General features: G+C 45.2%; 1 protein-coding gene across 4 annotated transcripts in view; it reads left to right on the forward strand.

The window, feature by feature from the left end:
• MAP3K9 (mitogen-activated protein kinase kinase kinase 9) overlaps positions 1–24,360 on the forward strand; it is an 89,583-nt gene that overhangs the window by 39,345 nt on the left and 25,878 nt on the right. For all 4 annotated transcript variants that reach the window (XM_039534601.1, XM_039534600.1, XM_039534598.1 and 1 more), the window contains exons 5-8: positions 4,622–4,797; positions 16,593–16,833; positions 18,138–18,260; positions 19,283–19,436. In XM_039534601.1, the coding sequence (XP_039390535.1) occupies positions 4,622–4,797; positions 16,593–16,833; positions 18,138–18,260; positions 19,283–19,436 (694 nt within the window). The remainder of the gene's footprint in view (positions 1–4,621; positions 4,798–16,592; positions 16,834–18,137; positions 18,261–19,282; positions 19,437–24,360) is intronic.

Genomic DNA, 24,360 nt, shown 5'->3' on the forward strand with positions numbered 1-24,360 from the left:
GTCCGTACTCCACCTCCCTGTGGGGAATAACGGACAGCGCTGGGAGCCGCGCTCCCAGCGCTGGGGCTTTGACCACACTGGCACTTTGCAGCGCCGCAGTTTGCAGCGCTAGAGAGGGTGTGTTTTCACACCCTGCTGCAGCGCTGCAAATTTGTAAGTGTAGCCAAGCCCTTTGTGAAGAGGGGAAGGGGATGTTCTTGTCATCTTGCAGTCTTGATTGTGGGTGATGAGCTTACACCAAACCTCCAGATCTGTGCTCAAGGTTCTGGGGCTCTGTGCCCAGCCACAGCTGTGGGCCTCAGCCCCTGGCTGAGGGTCTGCTCCCGACTCCAGCTGTAGCCCCAGCTTCTGTCCCCTTGCCCCTGTCTGGGTTCCCGCCCCTCCTGAAGCCGCAGCCCACTCCCAGCTCTGGGGTGGGGGGCACAGACAGGGGTAAGGGAGGCACGAGGTAAAAAGTTTTGGGGACCACTAGTCTAGTGTATTGAACTCTTGGCTGGGGATCAGAAGGTTGGCGTTCTATTCCTGTTGTGCCATTGACTTGGTGAGCCACATTAATGTATTTTGTAATCAATGGAATAGTACTTGCTTGCAGTATTGACACAATAATTGAAATGAATGCTATCTGCAGTACACTGGTGGTGAAATGGGCCTGGTATGTGACTTTTGACGAGTCACTTATCTCACAAAGGGTGGTTGTTAAGCTTAACGTGTTTATAGTACTCTCAAAATGTAAAGTTCTATATAGTACTAGTGCTAAACATCATCTGTATCCCCATCAATCTGGTAATGTCATACTCAAATTTTGTGGGGGATTTAATCATGACTTTGACATGCTAAAAAGACCCAGGTGGTTGAGGGCTTGTTTTTGTTTTTTTTGTTTTGTTTTTTTTTAAAACCGTTTCCAGAGCTGAGTTTTATAGTACGAATATAGTACTAAAGGAAGGAATGCAATGTAGGGTGCAATTCAGGTGATGGCCCAGATGGGTTCTCTGGCTATTTTAACTCTGCAAATGTCCCCTGAGCCATCCACTCCAATCCAGTTCTTAATTTTTATCAAAATATGTATATAGAATTCTAAAAGAATGCTTAGAACTTCTATTTTGTGCCTTTATAGCTGAGGCTCTCATAGCGCTTTACAACCATTAAAGAATTAAACCTCACAACCCTCCCGTGAGTCTGGTAGTATTACCTCCACTTTACAGATGGGGGAAACAGAGGCATAGAGAGGTGAAGTGATGTGTTTGATTTTTGTGGCAGAGCTGGAAATAAACCCAGTTTACTGATTCCCCCTGTTAGTGGGATAGACTTGCCTTTGATTTAAGTAGGTGTCACTGAGAGGTTTGTCTGCTTCCGGAATACTATTGTCTTTCTCTGTCCTTTGATACAGATTACAAACACAGTTCAATTAAAAATCTAGAATTCTGCATAATGGTTTGCTAAAACAATAAGCCATAGGATTACAAACAATAGAATTGAAGATATAGTACATGCATCTGCATTACTACAACTATGACTGTAAGTGACCATCTGGTTACGAAATTGGGAGCAATTTGTCAGGTGGATGTGGTTACCAAGAAACTACTGTAAATGAACACTTGAAAGTATAGTAGCCACTAAGGGTGGAAACAATGTAACTTGTTAACTGAGATTCCCCTGGTTAGATACACAGGACATGCTATGGGAACAATGGGAATCAGATTGTATGCCAGTGAATTTAAGTACAGCACAAAATGCAGTGCAGCAAGCTCTGTCTAAAAGAGCTAATGACAACATCAAGCAGTCATAGTTCAGTGCATTTTATACTGACAGTGTTTCTTAGGAGAAGGGAGTCAGTTTCTTAAAATCAAACGTTGGTGTTGGTGGAGTGGAAAATATTGGAAGGTGTGAAATAAAGTCATATGCTCTATATTTCAGCCCAATACCATAGAGCAACCACCACTTCCACTTTTGAATGTTAGCTTCATGATATCCAGGGAGAACAACTGGAAGGGAATAAGAAAACAATCACTTTCCTCCCCCTTTGTCAGAATTGTTTGTCAAAAACACCATTTCCCTTCCTGGTGAACTCTGGTTCCCCTAATGCTGATTTTGCTTTTGAATTACTGCCCTGGTGGTCTTTACTGAGATGACAAACATGAACTTGCCCTCTTCAGAGAAAAGATTTGTAAGTTACAACTGTGCTCATTAGTGCAGATAATGGCAGCTCTAGGCCTGGGAAAATAAAAGCCATGGACCACCTGCATCGTTATCAAGCTTACTCACTCATGCACTTGGCTGGCTGCAGCACTTTGTTTTACACTGGGTCATGTTTGCTTTGCCATTCTTAAAAGCTGGGATAGAGGGGCAGGGATTATGCCCTTGACAATTTTTCTGTATCGCCCATCGTCACTAGTTGGTCAGCAGCAGGGAGGCTACGAAGCAGTTTTGGACGTCCCTGGTTCTGCACATAGATATAAGAAGCATCTTGTGAGCCATAAAAAATGTTTGTTCCTGTGTTGCTTTTGGGACCCAATCAGATGCCTAAAGAACAGCATCCTGATGCACAAAATCTCAGTATCAAAATTCCCAAATGGAGAATTGCAATAATTTCAAAATTAAAAAAATAATAATGCAAAATCAGAATCCCAGCAGAGTCGAAAAGGATAAGAAATAGGAGTTCAGATTAATCCCTGGTGTAATTGTGTTAAATTAATAGAATTATTGCAGGGATGAATTTGGCTCGTGATGTCCTCTAATCTAAATGGCAATTTTAAAATTATAAAGCATCAGTAGAATATTAATGTTCTTAGAATGTTCTAAACTTCCTTTTTTTTCCTTCAAAAAAGCAAGCAATATTCCACTTTTTTGCACAATTTGCACAACTTCCCTTGGCCATGTGGGAACCCCGTGCTTCAGCCCCTCCAGGTACTGGTTGGAAGGGATGGTTACATTTACACATTGGGAAGGCCCTCTGCATTACAGCATGTGTATCTGCAGCTGTGGGGGGTTGAGGTTGTTGTACTCTGCCACCTCTGGGACTATGGTCATGTGATAGGCCTTTCCTATCTGACTTCTTGTTGGGGATTGGCATGCAGGCGTTCTCTAGCATTAAAGGGAATAAGTGTATTGCTCAGGCAGGAATCTGCGAAGACTGCACTTAGAAGACAATATGAAGACTACAGTAGGAGAAAAAATGTAGAATGAAAAACTGACATTTGCTGAGGAAGGGGGCCTACATTTGAGGTGAGGGGGTTGAACGATTGGGATTTTCCTGGTCATGAGAGTTTCAGATCATCCACTTAACATGATGGTATTTTTAAAAGCAGGATCTTGGGAATTTAAGAGTTTGTGACTTTATTATACACCATTCTTTATTTAATATCTCTGGTCCACATTACCGTAGCACCTGAGCATCTTTTATATACTGTTGCCTGTTAGCAGCAGCTAAGAATTGTACATGTGGTAAGATGGTGCCTTAAATTCTGTATTTTGGGAGCTATATAATAGAATAATTCACTGCATTTTGAGTTCACTTTTTGAAACGTAGCAGCTCAAATCTGGTTCAGATTAAGTGGAAAAAGTTACTTGTTCTTTGCTCATCTAAAACAAACACACACCACACAACTGGGTGTCAAGGACTGACTGTGTCTGCCTGGGACGAGAATAGCAAGGTATATTGCAGATCAGAATTGAAGATATATAGGATCCATCTTCACTGCAAGGTTAGCTCAGGCTCTTACTCAGTTGTTGCCCCTCACCTCCCTTTCATCCACACAATCAGCCCTCTTACCTGAGTTAGGTGGTTCTTTCTACCTCAGCTAGCTGGCATAGCTGGTATGGGTTAGAGCCCAGCTTTGCTTTCACTCAGACTGGTAACCTGCCCACTTTGCAGTGAGGTTGCAGGCTAAATCACAAGAGTGCTGATAGTCCTTCAAGCCTTCTCACAATTCCTTCTGTGTGCAGGAGGACAGATGAGTTCTCCTACAACTCACTGGAAAATAATCCATAGAGTGGCTCTAACTGCAGCACAAAGAGCTATGAGACATGCTCATAGAAGTCCTAGCAGCACACATGGGGGAGCACAGCACCAGTGACGACACAATAACTTGGGTATGGCTTTGTATTGTGGTTGCTCACACCCAATCTAGGCTAACTTAAGTACCATTCATCCAAATTAACTCTCCAATGAAGTGCAGAAGAAGCTAATACTAACCCTTGCTTCTCTATGCCAAGCTATGCTCTCACAGCAAAACCAGTCTCTGCTCCATAACCAATTAGAGTTTAAAGCAAAGTATTTGGGGGAAATATTTATGCTGTGTGGTTTTTAACAAGCTTGGTAGTGTAGTTATCTATAAATTGAGTCAGTCTCTAACAATATTTTAGTTAGTTACCATCTATATTTCAGTAGCATTTAGAAGCCACCAAATCAGGACATATTTAAAATGACAGTCCCTGCCCCAAAGAGCTTAGTCTACAAGAGAAGACATGAGGATGACGTTGGGGGATGGGAGAGGCAGGGTAACAAAAATGCGATAGTGCACAATTCTTAGCCAGTCAGAAGGAGTAAACACAACTTGCCACCTGCTTAGTCTCTAACCTACTTATTCTGATTAACAACTTGCTTGCCTTTGTCCTTTTTTAGACTGTTGGAATTCTGACCCACACTCACGACCATCTTTCACCGATATACTAGACCAACTCACTACCATAGAGGAGTCTGGCTTCTTTGAGATGCCCAAAGATTCCTTCCACTCCTTGCAGGAAGACTGGAAGCATGAGATCCAGGAGATGTTTGATCAGCTCAGAGCCAAAGAAAAGGTAAAAAGGGAACAACATTCCACTCTCATGTTATCTTGTACTGTGATTTTTGTCTGGTTTCGCAGCCTAAACAGGTGGTATCTTTGTGTGTTAGTTTCTTTTACTGGCATTTTTAATATGTACATAAAGGGGTTGGAATGGGAACAAATTAGGTTGTAGTACTCTTCCGTGCTATGTCCACACTTAAACTCTGCCCGCTTGTGACATCAAAATGAGAGTCCAGTCACAAATATTGAAGATTTTCCATAATATGATAGTCCCTCTCCATTTTTCCATGTGTCACCTGGCAGTGAAATTGTTAACAATCATGACAAATACATTATCATTAGGCTTAGATGTCAACACCCAAATAATATGGAAGAGGCAGTTCACATTCTCAGAGCTGTTGTTTCTGGCTGCCTGCAAATTCAAGCAAACATCAGAATTGGTTACACGATGGTCACCTTTTCATGATTTTGGTCACAACCCACAAGGGCTAGAGACTTACATTTTTTAAATTATATTTCAGATACTGGAGCGCAAGGTACATCTGCCAAGCCAGTTTGACTCTTTGTAGGGAATTAGCTCAGCTCATCATGTACTTGGGAAGCTTTTAAAAATGTCAGTATGCCTGTTTTTTTAGGGGTCTCTTGATATAATCATGCTAGTAATAGTATTGACCTCTTTCTTTCACAAATCATACGAGTTTCCCACTTGAGTGATTTAGTTGATATGGCACAAAATTTTGCAGTGCTGTTCTAGGTGTCAAGTACACATGTACACTTAAAATGTACTGGATTTGGCCTGCACCATATGGCCTGCAGTGTCAGTAACCAGATTGTGACACATGGAGCCTCTAATCTGTGTCCTCCCCAGGCTCTAGACTGTAGGGATTGCCAACAGGCAAGAGCAACAATAAAGACAAAATGGAAATAACCTCAGAGGATGGATCAGTGAGAAGAGAAGTTCAAGTAGACAGAGCTGTTGTACCCTGATTTGCCCCCCTCCCCATAGCAGGAGTTCTCCATGTGTCTGGAACTGATGCAGGGCCAGAGGAAAAAGAAACACAGCTGGTGGCTGGCTCGCTAAAAAGCTATCTGCCTTTCATATACTTTTCTTTATGGTCTCTGCTGCAAATAGTCACTGGAGCCACTGAAGCATCTGTCTCCCAGCTACTCCCTACCCTGTTTTCTCTGTTTTCCTGGAAGACATCAGCAGGTCCCTTTGCCTTCCCTTTTCCTCCTTCCCCTTCCCCATAGTGGTATTGCGCTGTCTAGTAAGTGTAAGAGAAACACTGGGTGATTGAGTGTGGCAGCAGACTAAGTGGAGACAGCATTGGAGGGTAGTAAGGACAAGGGGATGGACAATGTCCACCACCAAAAATAAAGGCTGCTCAGTGAATGGGGGTGGAGTTCTCGTCAGAAAAGTGGAGTACTATCTGAAAAGTGAACATAAACTGCAGCAGCTCTGTTACTGCCCTCGTAGAACATCTGCTTACTATGGTCAGTATAAGAAGAGGGGAGGAAGTCCCCATCAGTGTATTACAATGGAGTGACTTAATACGTCCAGCAGTTGGGCTGGTGGATATATGCCTAACCAAGGTTAAGGGAACAATGAGCTTATCTATAATGAAAGTGTCACTTAAAGGTCAATTTGCTTTAGGCTCAAATGTTAATTTAGGGGTTGAGGGAGAAAGAGCTCTTTTAAAAAAAGACAAAACAACAAACAAGCAAAAAAACCAACAACCCTTAATGTGAATAGGAGTGTGTTCAGAACTTTTTTTTTAAATTACATGAACTTTTTTTTACATATAAGCACTTCCTTCTGATGGTGGTGTCTGTTGGTACACGTGGTACAACAGCATTATGTTAGTGCTGTAGAGGCAGAAAATGAAACAGCTCTGATTAGTCCAAGTTCAGTGTCCAGTCTTAGTGATGTGCAAACAGTAAACAAAACCACCAGTTATGAGAATTAAATTTAAAAAAATTTAAATGTGTAGTTTTTCTTAAATTGATAATTTTTTCAGAGCAAGAACTGTTTGTACAGTGCATAGCACAGTGGGGGCCCCAATCCTGATTGGAGCTTCTGGTGCTACTGTTAGGGTAGGTCTATACTTACCTGCCGGGTTGACGCGTAGCGTTCGACTTCTCGGAGTTCGAACTATCGCATCTAATCTAGACGCGATAGTTCGAACTCCGAACGCGCTCCCGTCGACTCTGGAACTCCACCACCACGAACGGCGGTGGCGGAGTCGACGGGGGAGCTGCGGACTTCGATCCCGCGGCGTCTGGACAGGTAAGAAGTTCGAACTAAGGTAGTTCGACTTCAGCTACGCTATTCGTGTAGCTGAAGTTGCGTACCTTATTTCGACCCCCCACCCTAGTGTAGACCAGGCCTTAGAGAAGTAAAAATATGAATCATCTATAGCATTCAGAAAAGGACATTTTGAAGAATACTTACTTTGACAACTAGTGTTTGTTTTTTAAATAAAGCTTATCATTAAGCTTGTAGGATGGTATTACAGATAACAGTGAGGTTACAGAAAAAAGAAGAAAAAGAAAGAGAGAGAGAGAAAATCAGTTTAAAAATCCATACAATTTAACAGGATGCTTCCAAACCAAAAGGAATTTAAACTTGAACTTTTCAACTTTTAGCTCTGCAGTGAAATTGACCAACTGGAGATAATTATTCTGTGATTTTTCTGAAACCTTTTGTCCTTGTGGTGAGAAGGAAGGAATGTGATGGGGAGAGCAAAGGATTTGGAGATCTCAGGAACAATTAATTCCAGTTGATCCGTTTCATCAACAAAGGGCAAGGTGAATAGTTAACTTTAAAATCCTCCATGTTCACAGGGATGCTGCACCCTAGCATGAGTTGATAGGAATGACCTCTATATAATGAACATTTAAAAGGAAACAAATAAACCTCACTTCATTTCTCTTGATAACATTATTGTGTAGATTTGTGTTAGAGCTCATAGACTCCATCTTTAACGCCAGAAGAGACCATCGTGATCATTTAGTCCAGGGGTCCCCAACGCGGTGCCCGCGGGTGCCATGGCACCCGTGGGGGCATCTAAATGTGCCCGCATCCTGGCCAGCGGTGGAGCATCCGCTGAAATGCCGCCGAATTTCTGCGGCATTTCGGCGGGGACGCCTCTCGATGACATCACTTGAGCGGCTCAGCCCACCACACTCTGGGGTTTTGGCTGCCAGCTCCTGCCAGCTGGGGTCACAGCCCGCTTCCAGTCTGGGGTTCCTTCCCCAAGGCCAGCAGCGGGTGCTGAGTGGGACCAGCGGCGGGACCCTGGCTGGCAAGGGGCCAGCAGCGGGAACCCCAGAGTGGCAGCAGGCTGAGCGGCTCAGCCCGCCCCGCATGCCATCAAAAATCGGCTCGTGTGCCACCTTTGGCACGCCTGCCGTAGGTTGCCAACCCCTGCTCTAATGTATCTATAGTGAGCAACCATATCTCCCCTCAGCCTTTGTTTTGTTAGGCTCATCAAACCAAGCTCCTTGAGTCTCCTCTCATAAGATAGGTTCTTCTTTGAGTGCTGTCCCTGTGGGTGCTCCACTCTAGGTAACGGTGCGTCCCGGCGCTGTCGATCGGAGATTTTCAGTACCAGTGCCTGGTTGGGGCGCATGCACCCCGATGGTATCTCCCGTCTAGTTGAAATCTTCCTGAGTGCGTGCGCCCCACACCCTCCTCAGTTCCTTCTCAACCATCCTCGGCTGAAGACGGGACTCGGAGCAGTGCTGCCTTCTCTTCCCTGATCTCTGTAGGAAACATAGAAATAATTATTAATTACTTCCCAGTTGTTTCCCTTCCTTTAGTATAGTTACTTAGTTTAAAAAAAAATCCTCAGGCTTGTCTCCCATTGAGACACTTTCCTCGCCCATCTCTAATTCACAATGCCAGGAGCTTCGGGTTTCAAAAGATGCATCTCCTGTCAGGACTCCATGCCATGGTCAGATGGTCACTCCCAGTGTGTGAAGTGCCTCGGGGACACCCACATCCCCGCAAAGTGCTAACACTGTGCGAGCCTCAAATCAAGAGCTCGTCGTGACAGGGATCTGCGCCTCAAGATCATCATGATGGAGAAATCCCTGCAGCCACTGTCGGAGACGGGAAAAGTGGAACCCGCTCCCACATGCTCCCCAGCCAGATCAGAACCAGTGGGGAGCGTCGCTTCACCCTCCCTGGAGCGGAGGCACGAAGCGGAAAAGTCTCACAAACGAGACTCTAACAAGGGTAAGGGGTCTCCGGCGAGATCCCTACCCCCTGTGCTGACAGCAGGAAAGACAGCTGCCTCAGCCTCTTTGAATGCCTCAGCTACTGCTCTGACAGAGCTGAAAGGCAGGGACCAGACTTCCCACGCTGGGAAGGCACTTACCCGTTCGGTCCCCTCAGCGCCGCAAACGGCTGTGGCACGGACACCTCGCTCCTCTGCGGCACTCAGGCACGCTGCAACACCGGCACCACGTACCTCGGCACCAGCAACAGCATCGGTGCTGACAGCGCATTCGGCACCGACACTAAGAACAGCCGCGCTGCTTTCAGCCTGGTCAATTTCAGCGCTGAAAGCAGCCGCGATCCTGCCAGCGCGCTCTGCCTCAGCAACAAAAATAGCTGCGGTGCCGACAGCGCGATCAGCCTCGGCACGGAGAACAGGGTCGGCACCCAGCCACTCTGCTACCCGTGCACTAGCCGCAGACCCCCTGCAGGGGGCGTCCAAGCACAATACAACAGGAAACTCTCTGTCACTCTCTCCTAGTAAACAGCTACAGCAGAGAGTAGACTTAGCTCAGCCTAGAGAGCAGGAACAACAGCTGCTCACTCAGTGACCTTTTAGTGCCACCTGAGCCTCACTCTCCACTCCTGGAAGCAGAGGACTCCTTCCTTGACCTGCCCACTTTCTCCACCTGAAATGGCTTTCACCGACGGTGACCTTGAACTGCAACAGCAGGCAGAGTTCTCCCCTCCTGCTTCTCCTCCACAGGCACCTTTACCACCTCAGGTCACAGCTCAAGTTCAGCAGCCTCCGTTTCCCTATGCTGCCCCTCCGTGGGTGATGCCTGGGTTCTCCTACCCCATGCCTTGGCCGCAGTGGTACCCGTGGCAGAATCCTCCTATCAATCACCTTCCTTCGGTACCTCAGTCTCCTGCTCCATCCACTTCCAGGGTGCCTGAACCCCCTCCTGAACCGGGGAGCTATGCACCATATCCTGATTCGCCTAATCCTAACTCTCCATCAGCCTCAGATGAAGCCATCCTCCCTCCACCTCCACAGACCGTGGACGACTGCAAACAGTTCCAAGAACTTTTTCGGAGGGTTGCGATCAGCCAGGGTATTCCCTTAGAAGAGGTTCAGGAGAAGCAACACAAACTCCTTAAAATCCTTCAACCGTCTGCGCCCTCGAAAATCGCGCTCCCTATAAATGAAGCACTCATGGAGCCAGCTGACACTCTCTGGCAAACCCCAGCTTCTCTGGTACCAACTTGCAAGAAGGCTGAGCGTAAATATTACGTTCCTGCAAAGGACGCAGACTTCCTATTCTCTCATCCACCACCAAACTCCCTTGTCATCGATGCACTGACACAGAGGACCAAACAGTCACAATATCGACCCACCCCTCAAGACAAAGACCTTAGACACCTTGATGTCCTGGGACGCAAGGTTTATACATCCTCTACACTACAGTTCAGGATTGCTAACTACTCTGCCCTCCTCGCCAGTTATGATTTCGATAATTACAATAAGCTTTTCGAATTTGCCTCCTACATACCAGAGGACAGAAAAGCAGACTTCAAATCAATCCTGTCTGAGGGACAGTTAATCTCCAGAACAGCCCTACAGGCATCTTTAGACACGGCGGACACAGCAGCCCGTACTACCGCAACTGCTGTGGTTATGCGCAGAACCTCATGGCTCTCTGCGTCCGGCATTCCTAAAGAACTCCAGACTAAAGTGGAGGATCTCCCATTTGACAAGGACAAACTCTTCTCCCAAAAAACTGACGAACTCCTCCATACCATGAAGGATTCCAAAGCAACACTGCGCACCCTGGGCATTCAACCATCTCTCCTCAGGAGACAGCGATACCAACCCTACCAAAGACCACGCACACGTCAGTACTATCGCCCTCAATCCAGACCGTACGACACAACTCGGAATCGTAATAGACCTCCCAAACGCAGACAAAATCAAAACCAAGCCACCACCTTCCGTCCACAGGGCAATAAACAACAGTTTTGAAGCTTTGGTCGAGGGTCTGCACGACCACCCCTTGATTCCACCACTTACTTTCCCATTTGGCCACCGCCTCCAGTATTTCCAACATGCCTGGCAGCGGATCACACAGGACCGCTGGGTCCTCGAAATAGTTCAGACCGGTTACTCCATCCCTTTTATTTCCTACCCTCCTACCCATCCCCCTTCCCTGTCCCTCTTCAGGGACCCCTCTCAGGAGCAATTACTTCGCACAGAAGTGGCTCACCTTCTGCAACTAGACGCAGTGGAGCCTGTGCCTCTGCAACACCAGGGGACAGGTTTCTACTCCCATTACTTTCTAATGCAGAAAAAGACCGGGGGATGGAGGCCTATATTAGACCTACGCTGACTGAACAAATTTGTGAGGACAGAAAGATTCAAGATGGTCACACTGGGCACAATAATACCCGCATTGGATCATGGGGACTGGTTCACAGCCCTCGACCTACAAGACGCTTACTTCCACATATCAATTCATCCAGCTCACAGACGCTTCCTACGATTCACAATCGGTCACGATCACTTCCAATACCGAGTTCTTCCTTTCGGACTCTCCACGGCTCCAAGAGTTTTTTCCAAGACCTTAGCCGTCGTTGTGGCTCACCTCCGCAAACACGGAATCACACTTTTCCCCTATCTAGACGATTGCCTCATCAAGGGCGACTCCTGTGGCGACACACTTCAAGCCACACGTCTCACCATCTCCCTCTTTCACAGCCTAGGTCTCCAAATAAACACCCAAAAATCCACCCTGATACCCACGCAACAGATAGAGTTCATTGGAGCTCATCTCGACTCAACCCAGAGCAGGGCCTCGCTCCCATATAACAGATTCCTCACTATCACACAGCTCATACGCACACTCTCTACTCGTCCCAGGACACAAGCAAGAATCTGCCTACAGCTCCTTGGTCACATGGCAGCTACCACCTTTGTGGTTCAACATGCCAGGCTACATATGAGATGCCTCCAGGGCTGGCTCAACTCCAATTTCAAACCCAGCAGACATCCCTTAGGGATGCTGCTAACTCCTCCTCCCAATGTTATAACTTCCCTACAATGGTGGACAAGTCCAGAAAACCTCTGTGCAGGGGTTCCCTTCCAGCAACGATCCCCAACGCTCATGCTCACCACGGATGCTTCCCTGATAAGTTGGGGAGCGCATCTAGGAGAACACAGAGCACAAGGTCGATGGTCTCCATCAGAGACGCATCTACATATAAATCTCCTAGAACTCAGAGCAGTGAGGAAAGCATGCCTTCACTTTCTTCCCCTTATAAAGAACAAATATCTGCGAGTTTTAACAGACAACATAGCATGTATGTATTACATAAACAGACGGGGGTGCCAGATCACATTCCCTCTGCATGGAAGCCATTCGACTCTGGAATTGGTGCATACAACATCGAATACAGATCATCGCCTCCTATCTACCAGGCTGCCACAACGCTACTGCCGATGCACTCAGCGGGCACTTCTCCACAGAACACGAGTGGGAACTGCACCCCACAGTACTCCAACACCTTTTCTCCCACTGGGGCACTCCATCAATAGATCTCTTCACCACTACCCGAAATCGAAAATGCCCCTGTTTTGCTCCAGGGCGGGATTCGGGACTGCATCCCTAGGGGATGTATTCCTCATTTCATGGAACAGTTACCTCCTGTACGCCTTCCCGCCTATCCCTCTACTACACAGTGTTATTCGGAAGATCGCGGACGACAAGGCCCAGGTCATCCTTATTGCCCTGGCTTGGCCTGGTTCCTTCATGGTTCCAAACCCATGAACTAGCTTGTTCCGAGCAAGTCCTACATGTCCTCCTGCACAGTAGGAGAGACTCCACCCGCAAAACCTACCTTCAGAAGTGGAAGCGCTTCGCTCTTTGGTGCTCACATAAACATTTAGCACCCAACAATGTGACCCTTCCTAACATTCTAGATTACCTCCTTGAACTAAAACAGGACGGACTTTCGCTTAGCTCCATCAAAGTGCACCTGGCGGCGCTTACCACCTTCCACGAACTATTGGATGGGTACTCGCTCTTTACACACCCCACCATTAAACGCTTTCTCTCTGGCCTGCAAAATCTCTACCCTGAAATTCACGCAACAGTGGCTACATGGAATCTTAACCTCGTTCTTCATGCTCTCATGAAACCTCCATTTGAGCCCTTGGCTACTTCCTCTGATCTCCATATGTCCATGAAGGTGGCTTTCCTAGTTGCCATAACATCAGCAAGGAGAGTTGGAGAAATAAGTGCCTTGATGGCCCACCCTCCATACACAATCTTCTCCAAAGATAAAGTCACTTTGAGACCGCATCCTGAATTTCTTCCTGAGGTGGTATCGACCTTCCACCTCAACCAACCTATATATTTACCAACTTTCTACCTCAAACCTCACAAAACGCCACAGGACGCAACCCTGCATACTCTCGACATCAGGCGAGCAATTGCCTTTTATTTAGACAGGACTAAACCATTTCGCAAGTCTCCACGACTTTCTTTCAATTGCCGAAAGATCAAAAGGCACGGCTATTTCTAAACAATGCCTATCCAAGTGGATCTCTGACTGCATCAGATCCTGTTACCGTGCAAAGAATCTTCAACCGCCTGAAGGCGTTAGAACTCATTCCACTAGAGCCATGTCGGCATCCATTGCCTTCCTACACAACGTTCCCATTCCCGATATCTGCAAAGCAGCTACATGGTCATCTGAACACACGTTTGCAAAACACTATGCTTTAACGCAAGACACCACGGCAGACACAATAGTAGGTCATACAGTACTATCTTCAGTACTCCCTGCCGTATCTCCAAAGTCCCACCAACCATAGTGGGTACTGCTACACATTCACCTAGAGTGGAGCACCCACAGGGACAGCACTCGAAGAAGAAGAGAAAGTTACTCACCTTGCAGTAACTGAGGTTCTTCGAGATGTGTGTCCCTGTGGGTGCTCCACTCCCCACCCTCCTCCCCTCTACTTTGGAGTACTGAGATGACTCTCCACGGTAGAGAAGGAACTGAGGAGGGTGTGGGGCGCACGCACTCAGGAAGATTCCAACTAGACGAGAGATACCATCTGGGTGCATGCGCCCCAACCAGGCACTGCTACCGAAAATCTCTGATCGACAGCGCCGGGATGCACCGTCACCTAGAGTGGAGCACCCACAGGGGGACACATCTCGAAGAACCTCAGTTACTGCAAGGTGAGTAACTTTCTCTTTTCCATTCCTCTGATCATCCTAGTAGCCCTTCTCTGCACCAGTTCCAGTTTGAATTCATCTATCTCAACCATGGGAGACTAGAACTGTGCACACAGTATTCCAGATGATGTCTCACTAGTGTTTTGTATAATGATACTAACGCTTCCCTGTCTCTATTGGAAATACCTCACCTGATGCATCCTAGGATTGCGTTAGGCTTTTTCACAGCCACATCACGTTGGTGACTCAGTCATCTTGCGATCGACCAATAGACCCAGGTCTTTCTATTCCTCTGTCACTTCCAACTGATACATCCCCTGCTTATAGCAACATTTCTTGCAGTTAGTCCCTAAACACATGCCCTTGCACTCTGCACTATTACATTTCATCCTATTTCTATTATTCCAGTTTTCAAGGTCATCTTGTAGGATATTCCAGTCCTCCTTCACAGTGGCGGATTAGCTACTGAGCTGACTGACCCCAGGTCCCCGGCCAATTGGGGGACTCAGGGGAAAAATGTGTCCTGACTCTGCTCCCCAGCATGTTTCTGCTCACGAGGAGTGGACAGAGCAGGACGGAGCGGCTTTTCCCCTGCGCTCTGAGTCCTGCCTCAGCAGCTGAACGCCACCTCCTGGGTCCTAATCTTCTCCACATTCAGATCCTTAAGTTCTTCAGTCCAGTCCACTTCCCTAACTACTTCCCTTAATTTTTTTTAAAGTTTACCCGAAATAAAAAAATCCTACTTGCAGACCTATTTTTGTTTATCCTTTCATTTAGTGTAAACTGAATTAGCTTATGATCACTTGATCCAAAGTTGCCCTCTACAGCCAGTTCTTTTGTGAGGTTCTTGTTGCTTACCAATACTAAATTTAAAATGGTGTCACCTCTTGTTGGTTCGGTGACTATTTGGTGGAGAAAACTTTCAGCCATCACATCGAGAAATATCTGGGCCCTGCTGTTATTAGTAGCACTTGTCCTTCAGTCTATATCTTGGACATTCAAGTCTCCCATAATCACACAATTCCTACTAATACTTATTTCATTAAAGGTCTCTATCCATATCCAAATAGGATCCTTTGGGTCTGTAGCATATCCCAAGCACTATCTCATTGGAGCTTCTGTTACCTTTCTTCCCCAAAGTGATTTTAGTCACCAACAGATTCTGTTTTCCCATTCCATCACTTCTAATTTCTTTACGGTGTACCTTGTCATTAATGTGCAATGCTACTCCACTGCCTTTAACTTTTATTTCTCTCTTTCCTCCACAGCACATACCGTTCAGTACCTGTACTCAAGTCATGACTACTATTCCACCATGTTTCTGTTATCCCTATAATATCTTGTTTCACTTCCTGCACCAGTAATTCTAGTTCCTCCGTTTGGTTACCTTACGTTGGAGCTAGGTTTTTTTTGTTTTCTGTCTTACGATATGCTAAATGGGAACATTTAATTTTTAGATTGTTTTGAAGTCAATTTAAACAAATTAATGTAGATGCTGATTTAGGCAGGAAAACAAGGGGGAGTTAACAGTTGGAAATTCTGAACAAATCCTGCAAAAATGAGCTGCCATATCCCATGTCTTCCTCCTTTCACCCTCCCAAATACTGGAAAGCAAGCATCCAGCTTCAACTGCTGTCATCATCTTGCTGGAAAGGTGGAAAGTCTGAAGTTGCTGTGTTCATTGATGTGGACATATGCTACTTACTCCCTGGCTCCCCTGTGATAATGGCAATACCCAGACCTGAACAAGCCAGCATATGTGAAAGTTCAGGCTGAGCCTCCAGTAGCATAGTCAAATCTGTGCTTATTAAGAGTTCTGATGCAGAGCCGAATCTTTTGATGCACACTGTAATGTTCAGTCTTTTATCTTGAAACATTTTTCTCCAAGTTAAATATCTAACTGTACGTATTAGGGAAAGCACCTATGTCTGAAATATTTTATACTAGTTAAAGGGAACAACTTCTAACATGCAAAAGTTGGAAATGTTTATTTTATTTTTACAGTCAGTATAGTGCTTGAAAGGTGCCTGGCTGACCTCTGTAGAGACTGAAGTCCTTCGTTTAATCACAGATCAGACACATCATGACCAGCAGCAGAATAAGCTTCTCCCACATTGCCCTGTCAAAGTGTCTCAACCCTGAGCTGGAGGGACAGCTTTGAAAGGGGAAAGTGGAGTTCAGTCTCTGTCACTTCACCCCTTGGCCTCCCTGCTGAGTGTGTGAACCAGGCCAGTAATGTACTCCAGCCATCTTTGGATTTGCTCCTCTAGTAGGTAGAATAGTTTCAGAACTCATATGTCATACTTGTGATCTATGGAATTCTTCTCTCTTTCCTCCCTGCAGGAGCTGCGCACGTGGGAGGAGGAACTGACCCGTGCTGCACTCCAGCAGAAGAACCATGAGGAGCTGCTGCGGCGGCGGGAGCAGGAGTTGGCGGAGCGTGAGATTGACATCCTAGAAAGGGAGCTCAACATCATCATCCACCAGCTGTGCCAGGAGAAGCCTCGGGTGAAGAAGCGCATAGGCAAGTTCAAGAAGAACCGTCTTAAGTTGAAAGATGGCAATCGCATCAGCCTCCCTTCAGGTCAGTGATGCTGTAGTGCCGGGTTATAGAGGGGTCCTCTTGTGCCAAATGAGTTTCTGTTAAATGTAGCTCCTTTGTGCCTGCAATCATAGAATGTCCCATTGATGGTCACAAGATGTGCCTTAAGAAATCCCAGCCTCTTTGGCATCAAGAAATTAAAGGTCAGTGGTTATAGGGAAAAACATAGGAAATGGTAACAATAGGATGCACTATGAATAACATTGTCCAAAGGGTAAGGATGTGGTTAAAGAGGAATGTTGAATGTTTGGGTGTTTGTAGCACACATCACTAGTCTGCAGCTGGTATCAGGAAATTCACTTTAATGCAAAATATTAATTTTAACTACCAATGCAACATTTAGGTCAACAATACCCCAAATGCCCACTTTCATTGAAGGCAGTACCTGAAAGTGGTGGAAGTGTCTACTCTGGAGTCGTCTTATTGTTAAATAAAGCTCATGTGGGTATATTTGATATCAGAACAGCAACCATAGTCCATTGCACTGCTGGTGTGGGAAATGACCTTGGGACTCTGAGAGTCATGTTGGGTAGCTAAGGGAAGATTATGAGGACTACAGCACTCAACTTCTCAGCACCATTTAGCTCATAAATACAGAATTAGATTGCTGCTTCGTTCCCTCAAGACTGGATGGAAAATGTCACTTGGTTGGCCAGCAATTGGGGAAGTAGGTGGGAGAATGAGGATGGCTGCCAATTGAGTAGTGAGTCCATTGTGATAAGAGTGGGTACTGAATGTTCAAATTGCTTGGGGCGTTCCAAACTGGCGGGAAACAGAAAGCTGCATGTGTTTGATTATATAATTCACCCAGAGTTGGCAGCCTTGTTATAGATGGTTCTTAACATGTACTGCACTGTTGACTCTCTCTCCGAAGGGAGACTGAGAGTTGGGGGGAGAGATGGTGGTAGATTATATTTTTAATAGTAACAACCATCTTTAATAAGATTGTAAACATTTGTTTCATGAATTTTTGCTTGCCCCATAAGTCTCTTTGGGAAATGAGATGAAAAGATTTCTACCTGAAAAATTATGCAGGTACATATGGGTAGGAATGTCAGTTCCCAACTAGACACATTTATATGCGGCTCCTTTGCAGTTGTATGTCCAGATGCAAAGCAGTAATGTTCAGGTTGCGTTAGGTGTGTGTGCAAATTGGGGGTTTATGTGCCTGCAAAGATGCACTGAAACAGTGGTGCCATTCTGCAAAGGTACCAGAAAGAATTAATAATCTTCTTTGTCGTGTTTCATGAATGAGTATTTTAATTGTGATTGTTTTTTTTAAACAGATTTCCAGCACAAATTCACTGTGCAAGCATCTCCAACCATGGACAAAAGGAAAAGCTTGATCAGTAGTTGTTCCAGTCCTCCTGCAAGTCCTACCGTCATTCCCAGACTCAGGGCCATACAGTGTAAGGAGCTTGCTATAACATTGAACTTGGGAAGAATAAAATATGTCTAGCAGGCGCTGCAGTGGGGTGTTGAGTCTTGTTTAGGAAAGGCCTATAAACGTACCTGAATGAAGTCTAACTGTGAGGAGTAGGTGGGGAATGTTCCTTCTCCCAGAAATTGAACCTCACTTGTTTGTGTTTCTGGGCACTTGCTGATTGATTGTATTGGAAGTATATTTCTTGGGGATACAGCCTGCTTGCTATAACTGAATGTATGGGATATATTTGGCAGTTCAGAATGTATTTTTGAGGTGGATCAGCTGAACAGGCTGAAAGAGAACTGTGTGGCAAAGGAATGGAAATTGTTTGGTAAAAACATTTCAAGAAAAATGAAAGCAATTGGTGTGGAATGTGGCCCTGTCATAACAAGCAGTGGAGACCTAACAGGGGATACAAGTACATTTGGAAGAGCAATATGAAGGTAGTGTTGCCTAGTGATTAGTGTGGGTCTCAGCACCATGAGAGTTGGATTTCTATTCTCTTGTTGGCAGTTTTAGAAGAGAACCTAAGGATTAAATAGGCTATGAAGGCCTCTCAAGGTGCTCTTTCCGGCTCAGGGTTGAGGCATGATAAAGGAGGATTACACAGCCATTGCCTTTGCCAAACCTCCTTTGGGTTTGTATTCTATTCCCTACTTTGCCACAGATTTCCTGTGAGACCCCTAGGCAAGCTACTTAACCTCTGTGCCAGTTTCTCCATCTCTAAAATAAGGATTAGAACAAATCTATCTGTGTCATGTGGGTGTTGTGTGGCTAAATTGTTTGATGTTGGTGAGCACCTCACACTCTTCAGGTGGTTGGTTAAGTAATGTTAGTACATTTCCTTCAGGGTCTGTAGTATTGTGCCTTGCTTCTCTTTTCACCAGTGCTGCAGAGTGCTACATTGCCACTCAGGCAATGCTCAGGCAGCATTTTATGTTTTTCCTGCCCCACATGCCAATCCTTTCTCTCTTTTCCCCCCTCCCCATTTATTGGTTTCCGTAGTGACACCTGGCGAAAGCGGCAAAGCATGGGGATGCAACTCAGTCCTACAGAAGGAGGAAGGAGAGGAGGAAGAGAAGAGAAGCCAGAAGAAGAAAGGGCGTACCTGGGGACCAAGTTCTCTTTGTCATAAGGAGTTAGCTGCAGGAGAAGATGGGTAAGAACAAACAGGGAGGGTCTTGGGGGAGGTGTGAGTGGCCAAAGTTTTCTGAACTTTAAAGCTACTTATGAGCACTTGGTTCTCAGAAGGGCTGCCTGGTAAAACTACAGCTCTGTCCTGCAGATCTGCCACAATTTTCAGCTGAAATAATTATTTATCCGTTGTCTCACAGACATTAGAGATAGAAGAAACAGGTAAAGTCTCATCTAATCCATCCTCAGAGGTCCCGTGCAGCATTGTTTTCAACGTGCTTTCCAGTACTTCGTCCAGGGTAGATTTAAAGTGGTGGGGTTTTTCCATTTTGCTTAGGAGACTATTGCACAGCTAATAACTCTCCGATATTAGGTGTCTTTTCCTGATATTCAGTCTAAATTTTCTGTAGCTCGATATGCTCCAGCTTCTAATTATACCCCTTTTGCACTACCCTGAAATATTCTTCTCCATCCTTCATATTTATACCCTTCGAATACATATTTTCCTTCTCTTGTGTAGTATTATTAAGCTGGGACTAGAGGAGACAGGTAGATATTTTTTCAGCCTTTTTAAAAAGTATGTGTATACTTGTTGTGCCAAGTCTGCTGCTGTTGATTTCTATTCTGTGGTTCCAGTCTTACGTGAAGACTGTATACCAGGATTCAGACCTCAGCATTTTTGTGATGCTGCTTAAAAGATGAGTATTTATTTTTAATGATATGATTAAAAAAATCTGAGGTGACTTGATGCCTCATAGGTTTGAAGATTGGATATAGAGCCTTTTACCCCTAGGTTGCTAGTCTGGATGCAGCCCAGATTTGTAGAGGAAAAAAATCTGATAGCTGGTCAGTAGCCTATCTGAAATGAGTCTGGTGTCTGTTAGTTTGCCAAATTCCTGGAAGACAAGTGTCCATATAACAAATCTGCCCACCAAAATTGACATTAATTGCCCCCCGCAGAAAAGCCCAGGATTGAATGGTCCATGGAAATTCAATTAGACCACCATTTAAGGGCGATTGTTTCTAGCCCAGGCTTTTGGGGCATATTAGCAGGACAATGTGGAGAGAGCTTGCAAGGCCACTACTCAAGCTGTATCTGTTCTGTAGATAACTCTTGAAAATGAATGCCTTTATTTATCACATAGTCCCATGCCTTTCACCAGCATTACATTTAAAAGGGGGAGGAAAAAATGCTGATGGTAGAAAAATGCTTCTGCCTTGAAGTCCAGAAGCCTTTTGTTGGAACTCTGAGAGGGTTGGAACTCTGATTTAGTTGGTGTTAGTCCTGCTTTGAGCAGGGGATTGGACTAGATGACCTCCCGAGGTCTCTTACAAGTCTAATATTCTATGATTCTAAAACCTCTTCATCTCCTCCACTTCTCCTCTCCAAGACAACAGCTGGAAAGGGTGAAGCATCTATTGTGCACAGGGAGCTAGAAGGATGGGATTTGCCAGTTTCCTAAGAGTGGTTGAAATTAACTTAATCCTGTTCCCTGCAAAACTGAGGTGCTATCTCTGTAACTGACTGTTCATCTCTTACTGAGGAACTCAGTAAGGTCACAGCATTATACAGAGCAGCATCTGGAACATGGTGACTATTTTGCTGAATGGGCAATGCAGTGAATATATGATGAGCCCTTGCTGCTCATTGAAATCGTGCCAGACTGAGAGGCTCTTCAAAGCAAACAGAGCTGCAATAAGCTGCAGTCACTCTAAGGCATGCTGCCCACTTTTATTTTATTTTTGGTTAGTTAACAGTAAATTTTAAGGCTCACTCACTTAAGTGCCAGACATAGGTAAAAAATACCCTTGCAAGCTTTTCGCACAGAGCTGTGCCAGTGCTCTTTAATCCTGGCTAACAACATTCTTGTCATTTCAGTTGTCTACATAGCTCTCTGCCAAGGCATTTTGAATCCTTATTTCCTTTATCCTTTGCCATGTCTTTTCCAACTGGGATTTAAAAAAAAAAAAGTTACAGTAACAAGTTGATAGATTGGAGAGGGTTCAGGGAAGAGCCATGAGCATGATTAAAGGATTAAAAGACCCGTATTATAGTGATAGACTCAAGGAGCTCAATCTGTTTAGCTTAACAAAGAGAAGGTTATGGGATGACTTGATTACCATATAAGTACTTACATAGCGAACAAATATTTGATAATGAGCTCTTCAGTTTATCAGTGAAAGATATAACACAATCCAATGGCTGGAAGCTGAAGCTAGACAAATTCGGGGGAGGGGGCGGAAATAAATTTTTAACAATGAGTGGTAACCATTGGAACAGTTTTCTATGGGTCGTGGTGGATTCTCAGTCGCTGGCAATTTTTAAATCAAGATTGGATGTTTTTCTAAAAGAGATCCTCTAGGAATTTTTTCAAACAAGTTCTGTATGCTTTGTTTTACCAAAGGTCAGCCTAGATCAGTGGTTCTTAAACTTATTTGATTTGGGCCCACCTTCTGTGTGTCTGTAGTCCTTTATACTCCCTGCCCACTCCCACCCCCCCCCACCCACAAATACATTTACCATCACCCAGCTCTCAAGGCAGAGCGGAGAGCCGCGGCTGCTCACTGGTGCTCAGCTCTGAAGGCAGTGCCATGCCAGCAGCAGCAGAGAAGTAAGGGTGGCAGTGTGAAAAGTGATATTCATCAATATCACTTTTCACAGCAGACTTAATGCCTCGTTGCCACCCTTACTTCTGCGCTGCTGCTGCCACCCCAGGGCTGACAGCTGGAGCCCTGCCACCTCCAGGTGAGGGATTGGGTGGGAGGAAGAAAGAGCCCAGGCTGCCTCCCTGTAAGGGATTGGTGCGGGGAGCGCCCAAGCCTGGGCTGCCTCCCAGTCAGAGATTGAGGGGAGGGGAAGGAGAGCCTGAGCCTGGGTGGTGAGACTCTGGCTGTCCCTTTTATCCCCACCTCCCGGGGGTGCATGTTCCTTTTGCACAAGCCCCAGCTACCTGGGGCTGATAGCCAGAGCTCCTGGGTGGCGGGGAACCTGCACTCTAAATTCAGGTTTATATAAAGCCAGTCACTGAAAAATGACAGTGATTATTTTTATCCTTTTAAAGCTTGTCTATGACCTGCAGAGATATGCATACCTGATAACAAGCTGATATGCTGAACTGGCAGGGGCTGATTAAGGCTGAACATAACTTGGAACAGTGTCATGACATTTACATTGTGACTTTGTGATATTTACTTTAGGGTGTGTGATGGAAACCCTTAGTCTTCTAATTCTGAGCCCCACTAGCCCTAGTAGACCTCGAGTCAGCAGATAGTGACCTGGCCTCAGCCTGCTGTTGTGACATGGGAGATTTTTGTTCTGCCTAGGGATAGACACTTTCAGGTTTTCATACCAGCAGTTGGGTTGTTAGTGTTTGTGTGATTTTAATGTTCTTTTGGACTGAAGGTGACATTTATGGATTTATGGTAGCTATAGGCCCTTGAGCTCTGATCCCTTTCAGATCTCGCAAGGCAAGCAGGACATAACCTGATCAATACATAGATGAGGGACTTTCAAAGAAAATTCGTTTGCTGAAAAAAGTGGTGTTGGAAATTCAGTAGCAGACATGCTCTCCTGCATCAGTACTGTACCAATGCCCCAGCATGGTGTTTAAAGGACAGTGTACTGTTGGAGACTCTCTCTTTCAGATGAGACATTATTAAGGATCCCATTACACGTTTGGCAATTTACAGACCAAATGAGATCTAATCAACTCACAGGCTAAAGAAGGAGCTTGTAGAAATTCCCAAGGAGAGGGATAACAGGTTTCCTAGTAGGAAAGGAAGCTGAGGAGGATGAATGTAGTTACTACTTTCTCATAACATAAATATATGAATACCTTATCAACTTTCCCACCCAAAATGAAAAAATCTTTTTTCCCCTCCCCTCCAAAAAAAAAAAAAAAAACAAAACAAGGTGCTGGGGTGGGGGTGGGGGTAAAGTAGGTGGTTTGGCTGCTAGTGCTGTCAACTAGTACTGTTCCAGAGGTGATGTGCTTTAGCAAGTGGAATATATATGTTGAACTGCTTTCAAGCGCACCCTAGTGGCATATATGTTGTGCAGCAGTCTCATTGTCAGGCCTGCAGGGACTGTGGGTAGCAATGTTTGTAATTTGGGTGGGAGTAAAATGGTAAAAGAATGTAAGAATGAGGTGAAAATAATAATTAGTCAACTTCAGCAAAGTCTTGGAATTATTCTGATCACTCCTAGTCTTCATATTCAAAGTAAGGCTCACTTTCAGTGCCAATGAATCTTCGACCTCTGCTTTTTTATGAAGGAAGCTGTGTCTAGAAGGAGGCATAGAGAAGCAGATGAAGTTGATGTGTCGTGCTGTGCCACAAAGGGCAGCCCAGAACACCCCTGTAATCTTCAGGGATATCAGGACGAAGGTGAAGGCTAGACTGACAATAGTTGTGCATTATTCACTGTTTTGCTGTTTACCGTCTGTATGCATTGAGAACCTAGTACATACCCTTCCAACTCCACGGAGAAAGACTCCATATTAATTGTCTATATACCGTATAAAAGACCTTGGCATTTACCCTTGGGGTGAGCATAGTGCCCCCTCTTCTTTTTGCTTGCATTGACCATCTATCCATTCCTTAATGTCTCCTCTGTGTTTGTTTATCCAGGTGTATATATAGGTGGGATGCTTAAATATAACTAAAGCTACCAGGTTGTTTTATCACATAGTTACAGCACATCTTGGGATGAATAAATCATGATATAGAATTTTGTCCTTGTATAGGTCACCCCATCAATCAGTCTTGTTGCTAAGTCGTAGGGACACCTTCCATTGGGACATAAGATCAACATTGCGCTGACTGGGTTCAAACTCATGGCAGGATATTGCACACACTCTAGTGGGAATGATTAATGTGGAAGAATGATAATATCTCAAGACCGATGAGAACAGAATGTTTTTAATGTAATTTAAAACTATGCCCCTAAA

Source organism: Mauremys reevesii, linkage group 4 (genome assembly GCF_016161935.1).
Source record: "Mauremys reevesii isolate NIE-2019 linkage group 4, ASM1616193v1, whole genome shotgun sequence".
In the NCBI taxonomy this organism is placed as follows: Eukaryota; Metazoa; Chordata; order Testudines; family Geoemydidae; genus Mauremys; species Mauremys reevesii.